The following is a 20,504-nucleotide window of genomic DNA, read 5'->3' as shown; positions in this document are numbered from 1 at the left end:
TAATTGTTTTTATTTTATAGCTGGTTTGAAGGAGTTAAAAGTATTTGTAGACTTGGCCAGTATATCTGCTGGGGAATTACCCTATGAGATTGCCAAGGTCAATTGTTTACATTCCGCTACCACTGGATATGCTCCACTCATCTTTAACTTGGAAAAAGAATGTGATACAAAGATGTTCCTGGAAAAATGTGAGGTTGTTTGGAAAGAACTGGAATCAAACTGTAAACTTCCTGAAAAACTGGTATGTTATAATGTTCTCTTAAGATTATGATGACGGTTAGGATAAGAAGGGCCTGCATGCATGTATACATTTTGGGGATTCATTTTTTGGAATCTAGAGTTAAAGGAATTTAATATCTTCCAGAATTATGAAAATTCTATAATGTTGGATAAGCCCTCAGTGATATGCAGGGAAGTCAATAAGATTGCAGTAGCATGCAAAAATGATATAGTAATACGCAAGTCAGTATAGTCAAATACTGTGGATTCATAATTAACTTTATAAAGGCAAACTTTAAAACACTTTACTTTACATAATTGTCTGAGATTGGGTTAATGGAAACAGGCTTTATTCAGCCTCTTATTTTAAGACAATGTAATATTCATCACCATTGAACTTATTGTGGCTTTCAAACAGCAAAACTTTGCAGCTTTTTTTTAAATCGCCACAGTGACATGTATTATATAAATTTCATCTGTTATAATCTGATACACCACAGTATCTTTATTTTAAAGTGATAATCTTTTCACTTTTCAGGTTCGCACCACACAACAACTTGAATGGTTACAATCTGATGCATCACAATATTTTTATTTTAAAGTGATTATTTTTTTTACTTTTCAGGTTCGCACCACACAACAGCTTGAATGGTTACAATCTGTGAAAAAATCTCATGGATCAGTAGAGGTTACCTCCCTTGCTCAGACAGAAGCTATTAATGGAAAGGGAATCTTCCAAATAGGGAACTTGATGAAAACAGGCACTCTGAAAAGCCCAGTGAGTATTCTAAAACTAAGCTTCCTCCACACAAATAACAATAGAATCTCAATCTTCTTGTGTTTTATACAGATTGAATAAAGCTAAGCAACTGTTTTTGAAGAATAATATATGCATTGTTTTATAAAATAAATTGAACTTTATATTTATTTAAGGATGGACATATGTGTGTGTGCATTTCAATTTTTGATGAAAGAATACTTCATATCAAAGGAAACAATGGTGATCTTTTCCATTAGAGCTACCAAGATCTTTGATGTTTTTCAAATCAACAACACAAAATTATACATATTTTTAATGTTCATCATGACCAGATCTTTTCAGTGCACCATAGGTTTTGTCCCTATAAAGCGAATGTGTTATGCCCCTATATTCTCATTATATATATTTATACCCTGCTTTAAAAAAGTGGGTGTGTACTGTTTTACCTCTATCTGTCCATCCATCAGTCGCCTGTCTATTCATCAGTGACGGTCTGTCCTGTGAATATTTTCTGTTGCATCTTTCTCAGAAACTACATTACAACTATCTCTGAAATTTGGTTTCAGGGTTTGTATAAGTCAGCTTTACCTTGTGGTGCGTTTACAGATTCATCACTCAACAACTCCCTGTTTTCGATCACTGACTTCATTTTACACATGAGTAGCCAAGTTGAAAATTTTTGTCACATATTTCTCAGGAACTACAATACAAGGAATTCTGAAATTTGGTTTCAGGGTTTATATAATCAGCTATACTGTTTGCTGCACGTTTTCAGATTCATCAAACTTAACAACTTCCTGTTTACTGTACAGTAATATTTTGGCGGGGTATTATCAGTACTGCTCACAGTTTCACTTAGTTTTGAAATTCTAACAAGGTGTCCCTGGATTAAAACCAATTATTTCTCTTATTTGTGATGTCTAGATATTTCTAGTGCACCAAGGCTTTTGTTCTATAGGTCTTGCTCCCAACCTTGCACCATAAATTTCTAAAAAAGCATCAACTGTTTATCCTTTCCTCATATGCATTCTAAATTGCAATGGTAAAACCTTTATGTTAAACTTAATGAACCTTATGGTTTAGATTTAATTTAAGGTTTATTTTTTAGGAATTATCAGATGTAATAGAGTTATTTGTTCCAAAAGAGGAAGGAAGTGAAGGTGAAAAGAAACATTACAGATATGAACAGTTACATGACCTTAAGTCACGACTTATGTTAGTGGCTGGCAAAGCTGAGAGAGGCAAAGATGATGTGGACAGATTTATGTGGGTAAGTTTGACACATACATAAATATAAAAAAGAAGATGTGTTATGATTGCCAATGAGACAACTCTCCACAAGAGACCAAAATGACACAGACAATAACATCTATAGGGCACCGAACGGCCTTCAACAATGAGCAAAGCCCATACCGCATAGTATGATATAAAAGGCTCCGGTATGACAATGTAAAACAAGAAAACAAGAAAACTGAACGCCTTATTTATATATAAAAAAAATGAATGAAAAACAAATATGTAACACATAAACAAACGACAACCACTGAGTTACAGGCTCCTGACTTGGGACAGGCACATACACAAAAAATATGGCAGGGTTAAACATGTTAACGGGATCCCAACCTCCCCTAACCTGGGACAGTGGTATAACAGTACAACATAAGAACGAACTATAAAAATCAGTTGAAAAAGGCTTAACTCATCAGATAGACAAAAATAAACCCTGGTCAGATGAAACAAATGAATTTAATAGGAGAAACTAAGATAATTTAAAGATTATAACTTGATTGCATTATAAGTAGACTCCACTTAATTTTATTCCTGCTTATTGCATAGTCCTGTTGTTTGCACAAAAATTAAAAATACAGAATCTTTTTTTAAAATGTGAAAACAGCAATTCTTATTAACTGGAAAATATCTTTCAAACACAAAAAAAACCTCTTCAATTAGTTTATTTCATATCATAAATATCTATTTAAAGCATCCTTCAATCTGCAAGCAAAGTTTTCATATCTTAATCTACCGGTATATATAAATTGATCATATTTTTAGATTCTAGATTCAGTTGAGAGACTTGGAAGATTTTATTCCAAGCTTGTAACAGAGGGGTGTGTGCTGTTTTCACATTGGAATGTGAAGTTCTTATGTGACAGAGAATGCATAGCATGTACTTTTATAAACTTTGGTGTCGAAGGAGATAGACAGACATTAAAAGGGAGAGTAGACGAAGCAAATAAAGATGTCAGTGATATTATTCCAAGGCTTGCTAGATTTCTGGAGCAGTGTCATAACAAATGGCTGGAGTATATTGACCAAACAAGGGACAAATATTACTGCTTGAACAACTTCACAATTGACCAAATGGTGATTTTACAACAAGAACTTGTAAAAGTAGGGTCTGACAAAGAGCCATCAGCTTTGATTTATCCATTGTTGTCTGCTGTGAAGCAAGGTTGTACTAAAGAAGACTTGGTTAAAGCCATGACTGCAGCTAAGTCTGATATTGATAATGCTAGTGAAGAGAGAAAAACAGAAATGGACACCACAGACAGTGATGAGATTTTGGTTGATGAAGAACCAGAAGATTTGAAAATACAGAAATTTATAGGAGAAATGGCAAGTGCTGGATACTCACCACTTATAGCAAAGGAAGCCTTGAAACATGTTGAGTCTGACAATGTTGATGAGGGTAGGTATAGTTTATTTTATTTAAATGTCCATGATTCAAATTGTAAACTATATAAAATTTTCTACAGCTTCATTTGTTTAGCATCTTACATTAAACACATATAAAAACTTACTTATTTTACCTATTACATACTCATTGTGAATAAGAGAATACGGGAAAATGCAGGATAAAAGTTAACAGTTTTGTATAACGATACAGTTGCAATAGTAGAGAAAAAGATTTCTTAGAACATTTTACCCCAACAAAATCCATGAAAATTGAAATTTACAAAAATATATGTCATGAATCCACAGTATTTCATTTTCAGTTGTTTTTCTTTCAGTTTTGAAAATCTTTCATGTCATTATGTTTTATCAATAATTTCTTTATCGTTTTCTTTATTTTGATTTAGGATTAGTTTGGTGTATGACCAATGAAGATGATTTCAAGCTAGAAGAACAAACTAAAGATGATGCTGAGAGAGAGGAAGTGTTTACAGGATGGATAAAGACAGATCAATCATTAGCTTCTGTAACAAAAGGTCTTGTTCATGACCTGGGTAGTGCCACTAGGTATTAAACTATATCAGTTTCCCATACCTGCTTACCTCTGAAACCTTCAAGGAGGGAGATTTCCCCCCTCAGCTATGACCTGGGTGGTGCCAATAGGTATTTAATTATATCTGTTCCAAAGGAACCATTTGCAGAACAAAAAATCTCTGAAAAGATATTAATATTTCCCCTGTAAGCAAAGTTTGGGGATTCACAGGAATCATTTTAACAGATCCCAGACCTACTTTTTAATCCTCGTATTTGCTTCAAACTTGAAAAAATATATTTATTGTGATATGCACAAACATCTACATGAGAGGATTAAGTTTATTCAGAATGATGCCCTTTTCATCTATGCCTTTTTTACCCTGTCCAACACTGACTTTGTCATCGTAACTCTTTCTTTATGTTTCAATCATTTCTGTTTAAAGTTCAATACATTATTATATCAGTTATGTGCAAATGTAAATGAGGGTCAGATGCTCCAGTTTCATTGGCCTTTTCAAACACAAAACTCTTTCATCACACATAAAGTATTCAAAATATGTTTCCTACGAGCTGTGGGCTCATTTATGACAGAAAACCAGTAGCAAACAGTCATTTCATTATATACTAGAACAGTTAATATTTACTTTACAGAGAGAATGCTGTAGAGAAATTAATCAAAACTCTGGAGGAACTATGGAAGAAATTTCTGATGTCCGTTTCATCTAGTGTTTCTGACTATCTTAGTGTGGAACATCTAGGCATGATTTTAAACAGACTTGCTGAGCAAGGTAAACTTTAGATATTTAACAGGGAGTTGATAATCAATTCAAATTGCAGTTTTTTTTCTCCAAATAAACAATATAACAACAAATTCACTAATGAGTACCATATAACAACCCTTTTTTAGAATAACAAGAATCTTTATAATTTTATACAATAACATTTAGAAATTATTTTTAAAGAAACTAATTTTAAATGGTCTTTATAAGGGAGGGAAAGGGCATCATTCAGCTTAGTACTTCTAGTTTGATAATTACATGTTTTATTCTTTAAGATATCCATCAGTTTAATTAAACATTTAATTATTTTTTTTCAGAAACCTTTATGGTAGAAAGAACCTTACTGCCATGTTTTGCTTCCTCAGAACCTAACCTTATAATTTGCCCACAAAGTAAGTTTTTAGATTTTCTAGATTGCAGAATACAAATGCATTTAGATATTTTAGGAGGAATTGTGAGACTTCATTTGTTTTTTTGGTATTTAATTCAAATTCTATCAAGTTTTGAAGTGAGATGATAGGTCTTTCATATAATTTTATTTTCCCAAAATTCTCATGTACCAGAGTTGTGAAAAAAAACTACATAAGATTTTAAATCAATACCAATTAAATGTAAAACTGTCTAAAACATTAACATTTGTTTTAAATAAGGGAAGTGCAGATCTTATCAAATACATTATATTGTATTCCAGGTGATATCTACAACACAGTGTTATCTGTATACAGTCATGAAGTGGCCAGACCCTTGCCACAATCTGACGAAGTTCTCTTGTGTACACCGCATACTACATTGGATATGGTAAGTGGTCAGACCTCTGAATTGAAGTTCTGTTTTCTTGAAATCTTAGGTTGAAAATTTCCGTGTGATCAAATAAGTATCCAGTGCTTGAAAACATGTTACTTTTATTGTGTTGCCTAGTGTAGAGACACACATTTTGTTTTTTAGATTCCAATTATACCACAATAAAAGATATGAACAACATTGAAAACTTTGTAGTAAAACAAGGGTGGTAAAGGGTTATTTTTATTTCACGTGCAGCCGTGATAAGGGTTTGTTATTCACCATGTTTCGTGTAATGGGTTTAAAGATCAACGTGCACGAAATTTTTAATTGTTAGTTCATCATGAAATGGCAATTTTATTTCACATTCTTCCGTGCAGATACCTCCCTTTTACACCCCTCTAAAAAGTGCTTGAATTTTAGGAGGTCAAGGTCACCTTAAAGACTTAGGCTTTCATAGTGAGCCATGTCACTAGGTTCAATCTTTGCATCTAATTGGCCATTTTATTTTAAATCTGCTCCTTTAAGGGCATACGATACAGTTACAGGGAAGGTAATGACGTTGCTAACGTAAAATATTATTTTCGCGACGTCATATTTGGAAAAGATGCATTTTTCGACTGATTTTTATCATTCAAACTGATTTAATTTGAAAACGAGTGCATGGACCCCTATTTTTTAAAACAGCAATTTGTTTCATTTTGCAAGGACATTATGTGACTCAAATTTTATAAAACTGTAAATAGCGCAATTTTTTTGATTTTAATAAACATGCAGCAAAAAATGATGTTTTTTCCTCTATTCATGAACATTTGATAAATATAGAGTTATTTCGGAATAAAAATTGCATAATTTTTAATTATACTTATAAAATACAGAAATTACCGATTATTTAACAAAAAACAATTTGTGTTTATCTTTTAAAGCAAAAAAGTTACGTCGTTCTTTCGAAAAAGAAAATACGGACACAAATCTGAATTTTGAGCAAATATACAAAATTTCGACCTCATTTTACTCGAAAAGTAGCACATGAAGGTATATTTTTTATGACATTTGATTTAATCAGGTAAAAAATAGCCTATATGCAAATTTTCATCAACTTGTAAATACAGGTTCAAAACTGTATCGTATGCCCTTAACACAACCAGCTGAATGCTTTAAACTTAACGGTATTGATTATTGAAAGACTCTTAACAAATGATTCTCATTTAATATTGTATCTATTTCAGCTTGAAACATTCTGGAGAAGAGCATTATTTGCTGACAACAGTAAAATCTACTGCCTTGTCAATGCTGATCTGCTGGATTATGATGTCAGTGATAAGGGAGAGAAATCTTTGGAAAGACACATGCAAAATGCTAAAAAAAGAGGTAATTTCTTCAAAACCCTTTTACCAAGTCAGGAATATGACAGTTTTTGTCCATTCGTTTTTGATGCGTTTTGTTATTTGATTTTGCCATGTGATTATGGACTTTCCAAATTGATCTTCCTCTAAGTTCAGTATTTTTGTGATTTTACTTTTTATCTATGCTATAAACATTTTACTTTTGGTAAATGAATGTAATTGATAATAATTTAAAAATACAGTACTGTCAAATAATAATTTTATTGTTGCAGGATATAATTTTTTCTTGTCTATGCATCTATCCGTCAATCATTCTGTTCTGTTTATGTTAAAAAGCTTTTTTTTAGTTGTCAAGTTTATAGTGTTGATTGATTAAAAGGCAAAGCAAATATTTATATAAACATGGGTTGTTTTCATATGGCATGGGTTGCTTTCATATATCTTGGGTTGGTATCATAAAAAATGAAAGCATATACAGAATCAAATGAGATTACATATTCCTTCATTCAGTAAAAGATCAGCATTTGTATGAATTAACAAGAACTATCTTTAAAAAAGATATCCGACGTATTTAAATTTGAGAATATGTTTAAAACTATCATTTCCATAACCTTCAGAAGCACAAAGATACCATTTAAATAACGTTTTCCCTGTTTGTGTTCAGTATTCTTGGTCCTCGTATCTTTCTGTTAACATTCACCAAAACCCCGCGGAAATCTCACATGCGTAGGTGCGTTCTAAAAGTCATCTGCGTTCGTATAACAAAGTTTACAATAAAATGTCCCGAATAAACAGCTGTCACGGATGCAAAGAGCTATTGGAGAAACAATTATTTTAATAAAAATATAAATCTTTGTAAGATCTAGTTCAAATATTTATAGTTTTTCATTTGCTTTCCATCACCATATAATTAACGAAACATTTTTTCAAACACAACCAAATCATCCACCATGACAGCATTTTGTCCAATTACAGAAAGGATTTTCGAGCATGCATATTGTGTTGCCATAGTTAAGTGTCCTTAAGTTCAAAGGGCACAAACCGAAACTATACTGACTACGGTGGAAAAACCTATATTGTAAGTATTATATGTTTAAAGAATAAACTTGATTTCCTAGAAAATATATAGGTAATTTCTTTCTTTTTTTTCAAGACATACAGTACAGACTCGTAGTTATTTGCAGTAGTGAAAATGAATACAAATCTAGAATAGTAGCAGCTCTTGACAAATATCACAAGAGCCCTTTAAACACAGAGGTGTCCACTATTAGGAAGTACCTGCTTGCAAAATTAAAGGTTGACGAGGAGAACAACACAAGACCAGCATCTGTTGTAGATTATGAACGGTAATGTCAAATCTTAAATGAAGAGATGTGAAATCTGATTTATATTCCAGCAGTACCAGGATATAAAAGTACATGTATCAAACTTCTTGACTGGATGTTAATAATTTTTATGAAAATTATTGAACCAAGGGCAGAGTTGAAATCACTTTTTATAATTTTTGTAAAGTTGGTATCATAACTTGCATATATTGTACATTTTCTTTGACTTGTATCAAAATATGAAATTTAGATATTTATTTTGTATTAACATATTGGGTATACTTCAATCAAACGGACATCAATAACATAAGTAACCAAAAGACATCTTTAACTGTATTCCTTATTTAGATGTAGTGTCCGTGTTGTAAAGTCATGGAGAGCTGGTATTGGGAAGTCCCTGTACAAGACGAGAATGGTAGAGAGTTTACAGCAACAAGTTCCAAACATGGAAAACAGTATCACTATTCCTCTTCATGAAAAGACATTAAACAACGATGAAATTATGGACATCTTCAAAGATGAAATTTCACCGCCACAAGATTATAGACCTAGGATATTTCATATAGATATTTCACATGAGGTAATATCTCTATTATGTAGAGGTAGTATGTTTTTCATATGATGTTATTATAGGACTATAAAAATCGATTTTCTATTTGGCTGAAAACGTAGAGTCGATCGTCGATCCTTCTATGATAAAAAGTTATATTAGCTGTTGGTAAAATTATGAGAGTTTGATGTCAGATTTAGAACAGCTAATGTGTAGGGCGCACTACGTTTGTGCGCATTTGGGGATTAAAATGTTTTACGTTTGCGCGCAGCTTTTGATTACATTTGCGCGCATTCATTTTACAGGTAAATTCAGGTAAAAATTTAAATTAAATTACAATTGACTATATATATATTTTTCATTTTCATAATAAACATGACTATCAATTATTAATTTTGAAAATATTTCTTAATTCAAATTATAATTTGTTCATATAAAAATGTAAAACAAATTTTAAAGTGAGCATTTTAAACTCCGTAGTATAGCTTAAGACATACATGTAACTTCATTGCGAATGTTTCAGAATAAAAAGTGTTTCAATGAATAGTGATCGTTTTTAAAATTAGTAAATAATTTAAGTTATTTTTTTAAAGTTACACCAAGGCACAAACATGGAGTTTCGGCACGTAACAACATGTGAAGTAATGAATTTATCAATTATACCTTTACCTTTTTTAAGACTAGCTATGTTTAAGCATTTTAACAATTTTATCTGTATAGATTTCTAGGATTTAGTGCTTGTGCAAAATAAAACGGAATTATCTTGCTCGAAATCCCACTTCCACCTCATCGTTGGTGAGCAGGGTAAATAATTGAACAAATTATAAATAAATAAGTTCAATTGTTAATATTATTTGTTATTACAATACAAAGAAAATTAAAAAAAATTAAAAAATTAATCAAGTAAAATAATGACAAGCAATTGTAAAATTCTAATAATAAACAAAAAGTATATAACACAATCATCACACTATGTAACAACATATATACATCAATGAAAGTCCCCATGGCACTGACAGCAAGGAGAGTGGTGGGGAGGTGGTGGCAAAAAGCTGACCAAAACAATAGAAGTTCATGTATTCCTTGCATCAGATATCATACACCAACATCGTGAGAAGTAATGACGTAGCAATATAGATAAGAATGGAATGTGCACTGTGACATCATAGACCGTGTGCAAAGATAATTAACTACCCAATAGAGTGAGGTGACAAGTTCATAATAAACTCCAATTATAATAAATATAATTTTAATTTTATGACTTCACTTGTTCTTGATTTATTATAAGTGGTTTATCTAATACCAAATTAATGTCTCTAGTTCACCCATAAACTCTTTAACACAGAAATTATAATAATGCCTTGAGTTGCTGTCTCATAAGCATAAACCCAAATCTCAATTTCTAAAGGACAAATGTCTGAAGTTTGTAATAAACTGTAAGTGTGATGAGAAGTATATTAATATATATAAAGACTAAGTACTAAACTATTATTTATTCAAGAATCTAAAAGTATATGCATTTATTTACAATATGGCAACTGGGGACTTATACAACTGCAATTAAAAACCAATAATGTATAATGTTCTATCTCCATATGCAAAGGGAGATAACTCTAACTAAATCTTGAAACTTGGAATTGAGATAATTTTTCATAGATTGACTAAAAATTTTGTATCGAAATAGCCAAATACAGATGCTTGCAGCTGTAGCCCCAAGTTGAAATAATGAGAAGGATAAAAATCAATTCACTCCTTGCTGTCAGTACAAATTTTAATTGTTCAAAGTAGAGGTCATTTGAATTTGAGCTTGTCTAAGTACATCTGGAGAGGTATGAATATATTTGGTATAACAATCTGAGGACCATCGTCCCAAAGTTTGAATAAGATGATCTTCCAGTCGTGCTTTGTGTGCAGTAGTTGCAGCACCACTTCTGAATGAATGACCATTATACTTTTCGCTGGATAATCCTAATTTGTCTAATGTACATTTAACATGAGAAATGAAAAAATTTCTTGACAATGGATCACCTTTATTAGTAATAAAAAAGGACTCAGAATTGCTAAAAATACTCATTCTGAGTCTATAGTATTTTTGAAGTACTACTACAGGACATAAATCTGTATTGTTTTTGAACAAAGGAATAGTAATACCATACCTAAAAGGATCAGTCTTAGATTTCTTAAGATGCACAAAAATACAATCATTTGTTATTTGAACATCACTCAGACACAAATTTGATTCATGATCAAATTTTTTTGTATCATTAACAGAAAATTCACCACATCTTAAAAACCCGAAAAAAGCTGTTACACATGCAGCTTCTATTAAAACATCTGTATAACTATCAAAAATACAATTGCGTAGTAAAAAACACATTTTGTATAAAATATCAAATGTTATGGGTAAACGAATTCTCTTAGGCATAATGGCATGTTTCTTTTTCAAACCTACTAATACTGATTTTAATTTTGGCAATGGTTTACCAACAAAATTCTCTAATGGATTAACACCCCCTTTAAGTAAGTAATAGAAACGTATACCACATAGGTAGGATTTAATGGTGGAATATCTCAGATGTTTATTAGATTCGCAATAGGCTATGAAACGCATCAACAAGTTCTCAGAAACTGGTGGTAACTGGAAAGTTGACCAAGTTGATCCTTGTAATTGTAAGAACTTAAGATAATGTTCATATCCCACGTTGTACAAAGCTTTAGTTGAATCTGCAACAGCGAAAGTTTGTAAATTTTCTACTGCGATGTCCAAATAATCTCTTCCAGGGTTGGACAAGGAGTTGCTGCTTTCTCTGCCTCTGGTGCTAACTGATGAAATTTGTTCATCTGTAAACGAGATAAAGAGTCAGCGATTAAGTTCAATTTTCCAGGCACATGTTCGCTGTAAAATGCAAAGTTAAATTTTGCTGCACACATAACAAGACGTCTCATCAGTTTCATGATTATTGGATCTTTTGACCGACCTTTAGTTAGAATAATAACAGACGCTAAATTGTCACAGTGAAATAAAATGCGCTTTTTATACCATCCTTTTCCCCATAAAACAGCTGATACCACGATAGGATATAACTCCAAAAAGGCAATAGATAGAGCTTTATCCGAAATAGTTGGGAGGTCTGTAGGCCAAGTGTCACAAAACCATTTTCCTTGATAAAAACCTCCAAAACCAATGGTAGACGAAGCATCCGTAAATAAATGCATGTCAGCTGCAGATGTTAAATGAGATTCATAGAACATGTTAATTCCATTCCACGTTGACAAAAATTGTAGCCACATTGTTAAATCAGATTTACACTCTTTATTTAAATGGACATAATGGTGGCTCTCTTTGACAGAACACATCAGTCTATATAGGTAAGTAACAAAGGCTCGACCTGGCAAAATTACTCTAGTAGCAAAGTTAAGATGTCCAAGTAATTGTTCGAGTTCTCTACGCGTACAAGATTTTTTATCTAAAACAAAACTTATAAATTGTGTGATTCTCTCAACCTTGTCTAACGGAAGTCTAGCCTGCATATTAATTGTGTCCAAAATAATGCCTAAGTATTCTAGTTCGCAAACTGGTCCAACAGTCTTCTTACTTGACAAAGGAATATTAAGTTTGTTAAAAATAAGGCTTAACAATGCCATTGTTCTTTCTCCACAATCAGGAGGTTTGTCTACAGTTAAAAAGTCATCTAAAAGATGGAAAATGACTTTGATATCATAATTGTTCTGAGCTATCCAGCACACACTTGTAGATAAAGAGTCGAACAGACGGGGACTAGAGCGACACCCAAAAGGTAAACGAACGTAATGATAGTACTGACCATTCCACTTGACACAAAAGAGATGCCACTGTTCTTTTTTAATCGGAAGTTGTTTGAACGCATCTGAGATGTCCACCTTACAACATAGGGACTTAGAACCATATCTTTGAATTGCATTAATAGCATCATCAATTTTAATGTATGTCAAGGAACATAGGTCTTTATCTATTAAATCGTTAACACTGTAGTGCTCATCTAAATTATGAGGAGATGATAAATCAATTATAAGCCTTTGTTTTTTGGAATATTTGTGTGTAGCAATACCCAATGGACTTACTCTATAACTTAAAAAAGGCGGTTGAGAAAAAGGGCCCTTTAAAAAACCTTTGTCAACCTCCTGTTGTAACAAATTTGTGACTACTTCAGGATTTTTCCTGGCAGTTAAAGAATTTTTACATTCATAAATAGGTAAATTTACATCTGAAACTAACATATCAAATCCATAACGAAGGCTGTTACATAAAAAGTTCACGAAATGCCTATCTGGATGATTTAAAAGTTCCCTTTCTAATTGATCAATGTTTATAGGTGTTGACGGAACATCTGTTGTATCAATAGAATCTAGTCATTTTGATTTACTGTTGGGCTGTCTAACTGGGAATGATTTGTTATGTTCCTGTTGGGTTCCTGGCATAGATTTATTAGTGGAACATTCAAACTTTCCATGGGTTTTCTTGCAGATTTTACACACGTGAGCATATCGGCAATAAGGTTTGACACAACCTTTGGGTTGATTAAAATTATTACAGATTTGCATTCCATCATGCACCACAATATCTCTTCCATATTTATCCTGTGTAGGTTGAGTTTTAGAATTTTGATATCCCCTGTTATTCCCACACATAGATGATTTGTGAAGTGTTGAAGAACAGAAATTGCACATATTAACTGTAGATCCAGCACAAACCATTTGTCTCAATTCTAAATCACCCCTTGACCAGTCAATTTTTATATTGTGTTCTTGTAACATGATTGAACATTTTGCGCTAAACATTTTATGGTATTCAAAAAATTTTCCTGGCCACACATTTGCGGTTTCAATTATGTGTGATAGGTAGCAATCCAATTCCTCTGCCCTGTTTGGAAAAACTTGACACATAATTTTTTTGAATCTTCCAAAAGCTATAATGAATTCGTCTAAAGTTAAATTCCGTTTTAATCGGTCATCATTTTCCTTAAACTTTTGCTGGTTGGGTGTTTCATAGTTTGGAAGTAGAAGAATGTTTAAGTTTATGTCTTTACCTGAGATTATTTTGGTGCGAATCTCTGGAGAAACCATATCAACTCCAGAAAATGCTGTGGCAGGATATCCATGTTTTGTCAATTGCATGTGTTGGTTTTGCATGGAAAAGATAGGAACTTGTGATGCAAAACTGTTCGGAAAATTCATCTGATTGGGGTTTGTTTGTGTAAATTCTCCCAACGTAGGGTTTTGAACACCAAAAGTGTTTTGGTTAACGGGTAAAGTTGATCCAGGCCCGGGGTTAAAGTTCATGGCGGAATGCAAGTTGAATTTATTATTAGTCTGTTTTGGAACACCGGCAATAACTTGCTGACATAATTGCAAAGTGTTGTTAACAAGAGCATAGTCAAGCGTGTTGAGATCAGTCCTGGGCGGAAATGCGTGGTTTTGATGCGCAGAAGCACCTACTGCTGGTAAAGGCGTGGGTTCCACTGTATTCATCCGCGATGTAGATGCTATCGGAATTAAGCTAGAAAATTCGGCATTTTGAGTATTTGTAGGTGATAGAATAACATCATCTTCTAAATTTGGTGATAAAGACGTATTTACAGTAGCACTGATGTTGTTAATTTCAGTATTTCCATTGTCAGAACTTTCCGGACTACTTTTTTTATTATCCAAGAAAATACGCTTCAATTGTTTATTAGTGAAGTTTTCGGATATTTTAATCCCTAGCAAAGCTAATTTCTCTTTCAGCTCTGTTGATGTCCAATTATTCGGATTATTAGGATCTAGTTCTGGACCACGTGTCCTTTTCCTGGTATCCCTTCTTTTAGGACCCATAACGAGACGAACGTTTTACACTGATAATTTGTCCAATTATATTAACATCAGACTAAACTCAAAGTTATTCTATATGAAGAAGTCCTTCTTGATGTATAAATAAACAAAGTACACAGTTTCAGGTCAAAACCCTGACCAAAAAGCTGACCAAAACAATAGAAGTTCATGTATTCCTTGCATCAGATATCATACACCAACATCGTGAGAAGTAATGACGTAGCAATATAGATAAGAATGGAATGTGCACTGTGACATCATAGACCGTGTGCAAAGATAATTAACTACCCAATAGAGTGAGGTGACAAGTTCATAATAAACTCCAATTATAATAAATATAATTTTAATGCAATGGCATTACAATATACATCATTCACACTCATTTTTCATCTTTTTTCTGTAATGTTATTAGGTTTAATAAATCTTACTGAATATTTAATAAATTGTAGAAACTACCAAAGCAGATGAAATATTTAGTATAAGATGATGATTTCAGTATTTTAAGAAATTGGAGATGGATACATAAAGATTTATCTACCTTGAAAATCTTGAGCATCAACCAGTAGTCATTTTATATAACCTTAGAGTGTAGACTTAAGTTTGTGATACATGTATGTATGTTTGTTACTAGAAACATAATATTTTTGTTTTATAAATTTGCAGGTGCAAGAAGGAGTTGATGCTTTTCTCTTTCAATTGTTGATACTTGGCTGTTTAGGCCATAGTTCTGGATATTTGTGGAGAAGATCCGAGTTGGACTACTACATTATCGAGTCTATGCCATTATTAGCTAGAGATACAGATGCAAAAGTCAAAGAGGTGTGCATTTATTTTGAATTAATAGACATGTAATAATGACTTATAATTCATATACATGGTTTTATATTTGTAGATTTCCTAAAATATGTGAAGATGTTAAAAATTCAATGAAATGTGAGGTATATTTCAATGAGACTTGAACCCAGCAATGCGAAGAATCTTGATATTTGCCTATAATGAAGTATGCATGTTGCAAAAATAACCAAGAAAAAACAGTTAACACTTATTGAGACTTTATTTGCCTGGTGACAATGTCGGGATGGGGTCTCTGAGCATAAAGGTCCTTTCATTCATTTAAATTTTATACAGGTAGGAAAGCTGAAATGTTTACATCATTGCTTGGACATTCTACCGTATGTAACCTGTAGATCTCCTCAAGATAGTCTGGATATACTCAATAATACTAGGATACCTAAGGATTATACCACCCATGATAGACTCTTTGATGACATTGAATTTCAAAGTGCCACATTCCAAAGACCATACCAGTACCTAAAGAGACTAGATAACAACCAGAAACTTGACGGTGTGGACCCTGACAAGGTTGAAGGAGATGAGAGAAACTGTTTGACAGTACTAATCAGGTACAATATACTATATAACAGTACTAATGATAGAAATTGTGCACCCATTATTGTTGATTATGTGAGAGTACTCACCATCAATCCCCTTTGTCACATGTAAAATAATGAAAAATAATTTGTGATTTTCAATTTTAAGACGTCATGTTTTGTCTTCAATGTTCTAAATAGTTTTTTGAAAATTAGCTCTTTTTTCATGCTCTAATGATTTTTTCTCACTGTTATTTTATATAAAGGAAGCAGATATTCTAACAAATATCAGATGATGAGGAGTATGGCTTAGTAAGACAGCAACCCAATACAAAAGGCAAATTGTAATATGTCAAGCTCATGATTTTAAGATGTCTAAAAAGTTGTGAATAAATTTGACAGATTTTATCATATATTTTAACCAAATTCATGTGAAATAAGTGTTTTACTTTCTTTTGTAATGAAATAGATATAACTTCCTTTCAGCCACTGTGGTATAAAAGATCCATCTTGGTCAGAGTTATATCATTTTGTCAGCTTTCTGAACAAACAGCTACAAGACTTTGAGGTGTCAGCTTTCTGTAGTCTAGCAGCAATGGAGGACTTACCAGGATTTTCTAAATTTGTTCTCAGATTTTTGATTCAGATGTCTAGGGTAAGCTATCTTTACGACTAAAGGAATAAAAGCAGAGTGAAAGCTTAGTATTTGCAATTTTACACCTATCAAATGAAGTGTTTTGAGCTAGAGGAAATTACCATTAGTTCCAGAGGTTTATAGTTTATCATTCACCCTCATATATAGATATATAAAAACAATTTTAGAATGCAAGAAATAATGCTGATGGTGTAAAGGTAGATGTGAATGTATATGCGAACACATGCTAGCAAAACCTCCAGAAATAACAAGTTGCACCTGACATTTTAATTTGAAGTTCATGCTCATTTGTAGAAAAAATAGACTTTAAAAATTGAAGGCAAAATTATTTTTCGGAATTCGAATGCTTGAATATTTTTTGAAATATGATTTTTTTTATATTAAGAAATTTTTTTTTTTTTTTGTTCACATATGTTATTTACCAAATTTGATATGCAAATCATGTTTGTGGTTAAGAATGTATCATTTTAATTGTCTTAATTTTAAAGGATTTCTCCACAAGATCATTGGAAGTAAGTGAGGAGTCACCAATACAGATGTTAAAGAGAGAAATAAATCCTGATGAGGGGGATGATGATGTGGTACAACAATACAAAATGAGGCGTACATGGGAAACTAGGTATTTATAAAGCTGTGAAATCTTACTTCAAATTGACTATCAGTCCATAACTGGTAGGTTCCCTTAAATGCAAAAAGTCTTAAATGAAATAAGTAAGACAAAATTTATAAAGGTTATTACTGATATATGACAGACTAATGTAGATTTCATAACACCAATTCAAAGAATAGGCATTGAGATCATATTTGAAAATAGCCTGATAAACATAGTGTTTTTGGTAATGTTTACTTAAAGAATCAATTATATTGAGCAATTATTCATTTTTTCCATACAAAAAAAGAAGACATTCTATGTTTTTTTTAATAAATGTTTCTTTCATTCAGTCTTATTTTCTTATTTTCATGATTTTTTTTGTTCTAGTCCACATCCTTACTTGTTTTTCAACCCAGACCACCATAGTATGACATTCCTTGGATTTAACATAGAAAAAAGAACAGGAAACTTAGTTGATCTACAGACAGGGACAGTCTTAGAAAGAGCAATAATGCACAAAAATTTATTTGATGCACTTCAAAGAAACAAGGTCAACCTGGCAGAAAACTTTGATGCCCTTAAAAGGTGAGTTATCCATGTTGTTTAAAGAAATTTACAAGGACTATACATGTTATATATTCTGAATTTACACATTCCTTCTACTTTATATTGAAATAATAGTTTGAAGTTATATTTTATATATATTTAAGTTTTTTTTCTGTTTTTGTAGATCTGAACAAATTACTAAGCTATGTAATGTTATGGGATTAGATACACCACACGACCCTGATGAGACGTATGAACTGACAACAGACAATGTGAAGAAGATTCTTGCTATTTATATGAGATTTAAGTAAGTATTTAGTTAATATACCAAAAAGAATTGGAAGAATTTCTTTTTTTATAGATATAGGAAGATGTCGTGTGAGTGCCAATGAGACAACTCTCCATCCAAATAACAATTTATATGTAAACCATCATAGGTCAATGTACGGCCTTCAAATGTATGCCTTTATGCCTGCCAATGATAGTAGAGGGGCATTATGTTTTTCAGGTGGTCTGTCCCTCGGTCCATTCAGCATCTGGTTAAATTTTTTGTCTTAGGTGGTTTGTGGTCACTTAAATTTGAAATCTTGCACATATGTTCATTGAAAATAAACTGTTAAAATATATACCAAATTAGAGTTTTAACCCAGATTTCATGGTTCCCTGAACATGGAAATGTAATAGTGTGAGTAGGGCAAGTTGTCACAGAGATACATTTTCTTGTTTTATTACCTCAACCTGAACATGCATGAAATATTTGCCACTGAACGTTAAAAAAAAACCAACAATCAATCAATCTTGTTTTACATTTTATTGTTGCACTGTTACTTTACTGTCATTGAATTATTCAATACATTGTAGATGTCATATACCAGTTATCATTATGGGAGAGACAGGATGTGGTAAAACTCGTCTTATCAAGTTTATGTGTGCGCTTCAGCAACCTCCTGGTGTTAAAGTGGAAAATATGATTCTTATGAAGGTAAGAGTGTGTACCCTATTAAGGAAGCTGACTTGTCATGTTTTGGATTTTTTGTCAGATTTTCGGAATCCTCTGGTTTTATCTATTTGAATGTTTTGAAAAAAATTGCCTGGTGACCCCCATTTTTCTTTTTGTTAATCTTTTACATGTATAATGATAAGCCATCTGTCAAAGTCTTATAAAATTTTAATTATTTTTTAATATTTTTTTAGAACTTAAACTTGTCAATGATAAAGCTTTGAAAAGTCAAGAGAGAATAGTTTGCCGCCAAAATTTCACTGGCTAATATCTCAAAAACAAGCACGGTGACCTATATATTGTTTTTGCTCTTTGGATTCCTTTATTCATTCCCTATCAATATTAACTAGCGTTTTGAAAAGTTAATTATTTTGACACTGAGAAGCGAACTCCCTTATTGCAAACTGCTCTGGAATAAAACAGGATTCTTATGTAGGTTAAAGTATAGTCTATAGACCGTCCTTGTAATGGATAATGAACAGGCAGTTTCAGGCTATAAAAGCATGCATCATTGTGTGTGTTCACTTCCACAGTTTTATTCTGTTCAGGTAGTAATAAACAGTTAGGAAAAAAATCAAATTTGCCCTTATAAATTTTACCATCTCCTTTTCATTGCTTTCTTGCAATATTCAGCTTACTGTCACATGACTGTTTGTGTTATATATGTGCCTTATGTATGTAATAAAAATCTTCCATAGATTTAGTATATAAAATGGTAAAATATAATTTCATTTGGGTGTATCCATGGCAACAATCTGCATTTATTTGTTATAAAATATTGCAAAAAGGGGGGAAAAGATGTCACATAATTCCCCTAAATTTGGCTAAAAGTAGAATTTCAATCGCTTGAAGTAATACCTTTTCTGAAAATGTGTACATATATCATTCAGCAAATCAAATGAAAATCATATGTCTTTCATCTCATTTTTTTGTAAAATTGCGTCAAAAACTTAATGTAGAAAAAAAGTGTTTGTAAACATTACATTAATTTCTGGACCAATGGCTGGTCTAGCTATGAAAATATGGATTGTCAAACAGAAAATAGCCCATAAAACATGTAAAAGATAATCTTGATGCTCTTATAAACCATCTTTGAAGGCTAAATTAGCACTCAGCTATCTTAAAATGAATTTTATTACACATTAACTTACCTATTTGAAAAATCCCCCGGGGCCAAAATGCGAAACTAAACTCCTAACTGTGAATTGCTACCTTCAGTATTAAAGACAAACATTTTGTTGCATATAAGATTATAAAAATCACTGGAAATTAACTAATTAAAGTTTTACCCTTTTCTTTCTGTGTACAAGCTTTAGTAATCATGTAAGTTAGGGGTAGGAGGGGTCCTGATCCCAAAATCCCAGGCTTAAAAACACAAAATCCTGAGGTCCTCAATTTAAATAAATTTACATCCAGACATCCAGAAATTCAAAAAAGAATTCCAGGATCCCGAAAGGGTCAATCACCAAATCCCGAGCTTAAAAAACCTGATCCCGGAGTCCGTTTTAAGGTCTTATCCCCCCTCATG

The 20,504-nt window shown here is 32.2% G+C and overlaps 1 protein-coding gene across 1 annotated transcript in view; it reads left to right on the top strand.

Annotated features, from left to right (window-relative positions):
• LOC139525344 (E3 ubiquitin-protein ligase rnf213-alpha-like) overlaps positions 1–20,504 on the top strand; it is a 147,683-nt gene that overhangs the window by 44,856 nt on the left and 82,323 nt on the right. The window contains exons 20-37 of the mRNA XM_071320555.1: positions 21–241; positions 845–997; positions 2,088–2,249; positions 3,032–3,668; positions 4,060–4,219; positions 4,838–4,974; positions 5,283–5,357; positions 5,657–5,763; positions 6,975–7,116; positions 8,245–8,437; positions 8,765–8,996; positions 15,477–15,632; positions 15,942–16,216; positions 16,670–16,838; positions 17,327–17,457; positions 17,818–18,015; positions 18,161–18,283; positions 18,838–18,958. Coding sequence (XP_071176656.1) covers positions 21–241; positions 845–997; positions 2,088–2,249; positions 3,032–3,668; positions 4,060–4,219; positions 4,838–4,974; positions 5,283–5,357; positions 5,657–5,763; positions 6,975–7,116; positions 8,245–8,437; positions 8,765–8,996; positions 15,477–15,632; positions 15,942–16,216; positions 16,670–16,838; positions 17,327–17,457; positions 17,818–18,015; positions 18,161–18,283; positions 18,838–18,958 — 3,392 coding nt within the window. The remainder of the gene's footprint in view (positions 1–20; positions 242–844; positions 998–2,087; positions 2,250–3,031; positions 3,669–4,059; positions 4,220–4,837; positions 4,975–5,282; positions 5,358–5,656; positions 5,764–6,974; positions 7,117–8,244; positions 8,438–8,764; positions 8,997–15,476; positions 15,633–15,941; positions 16,217–16,669; positions 16,839–17,326; positions 17,458–17,817; positions 18,016–18,160; positions 18,284–18,837; positions 18,959–20,504) is intronic.

The sequence above is a fragment of the Mytilus edulis genome, chromosome 5, assembly GCF_963676685.1.
Source record: "Mytilus edulis chromosome 5, xbMytEdul2.2, whole genome shotgun sequence".
Lineage (NCBI taxonomy): Eukaryota > Metazoa > Mollusca > Bivalvia > Mytilida > Mytilidae > Mytilus > Mytilus edulis.
Note: the sequence above shows the minus strand (reverse complement) of the source record. Positions and strands in the feature narration are given on the sequence as shown.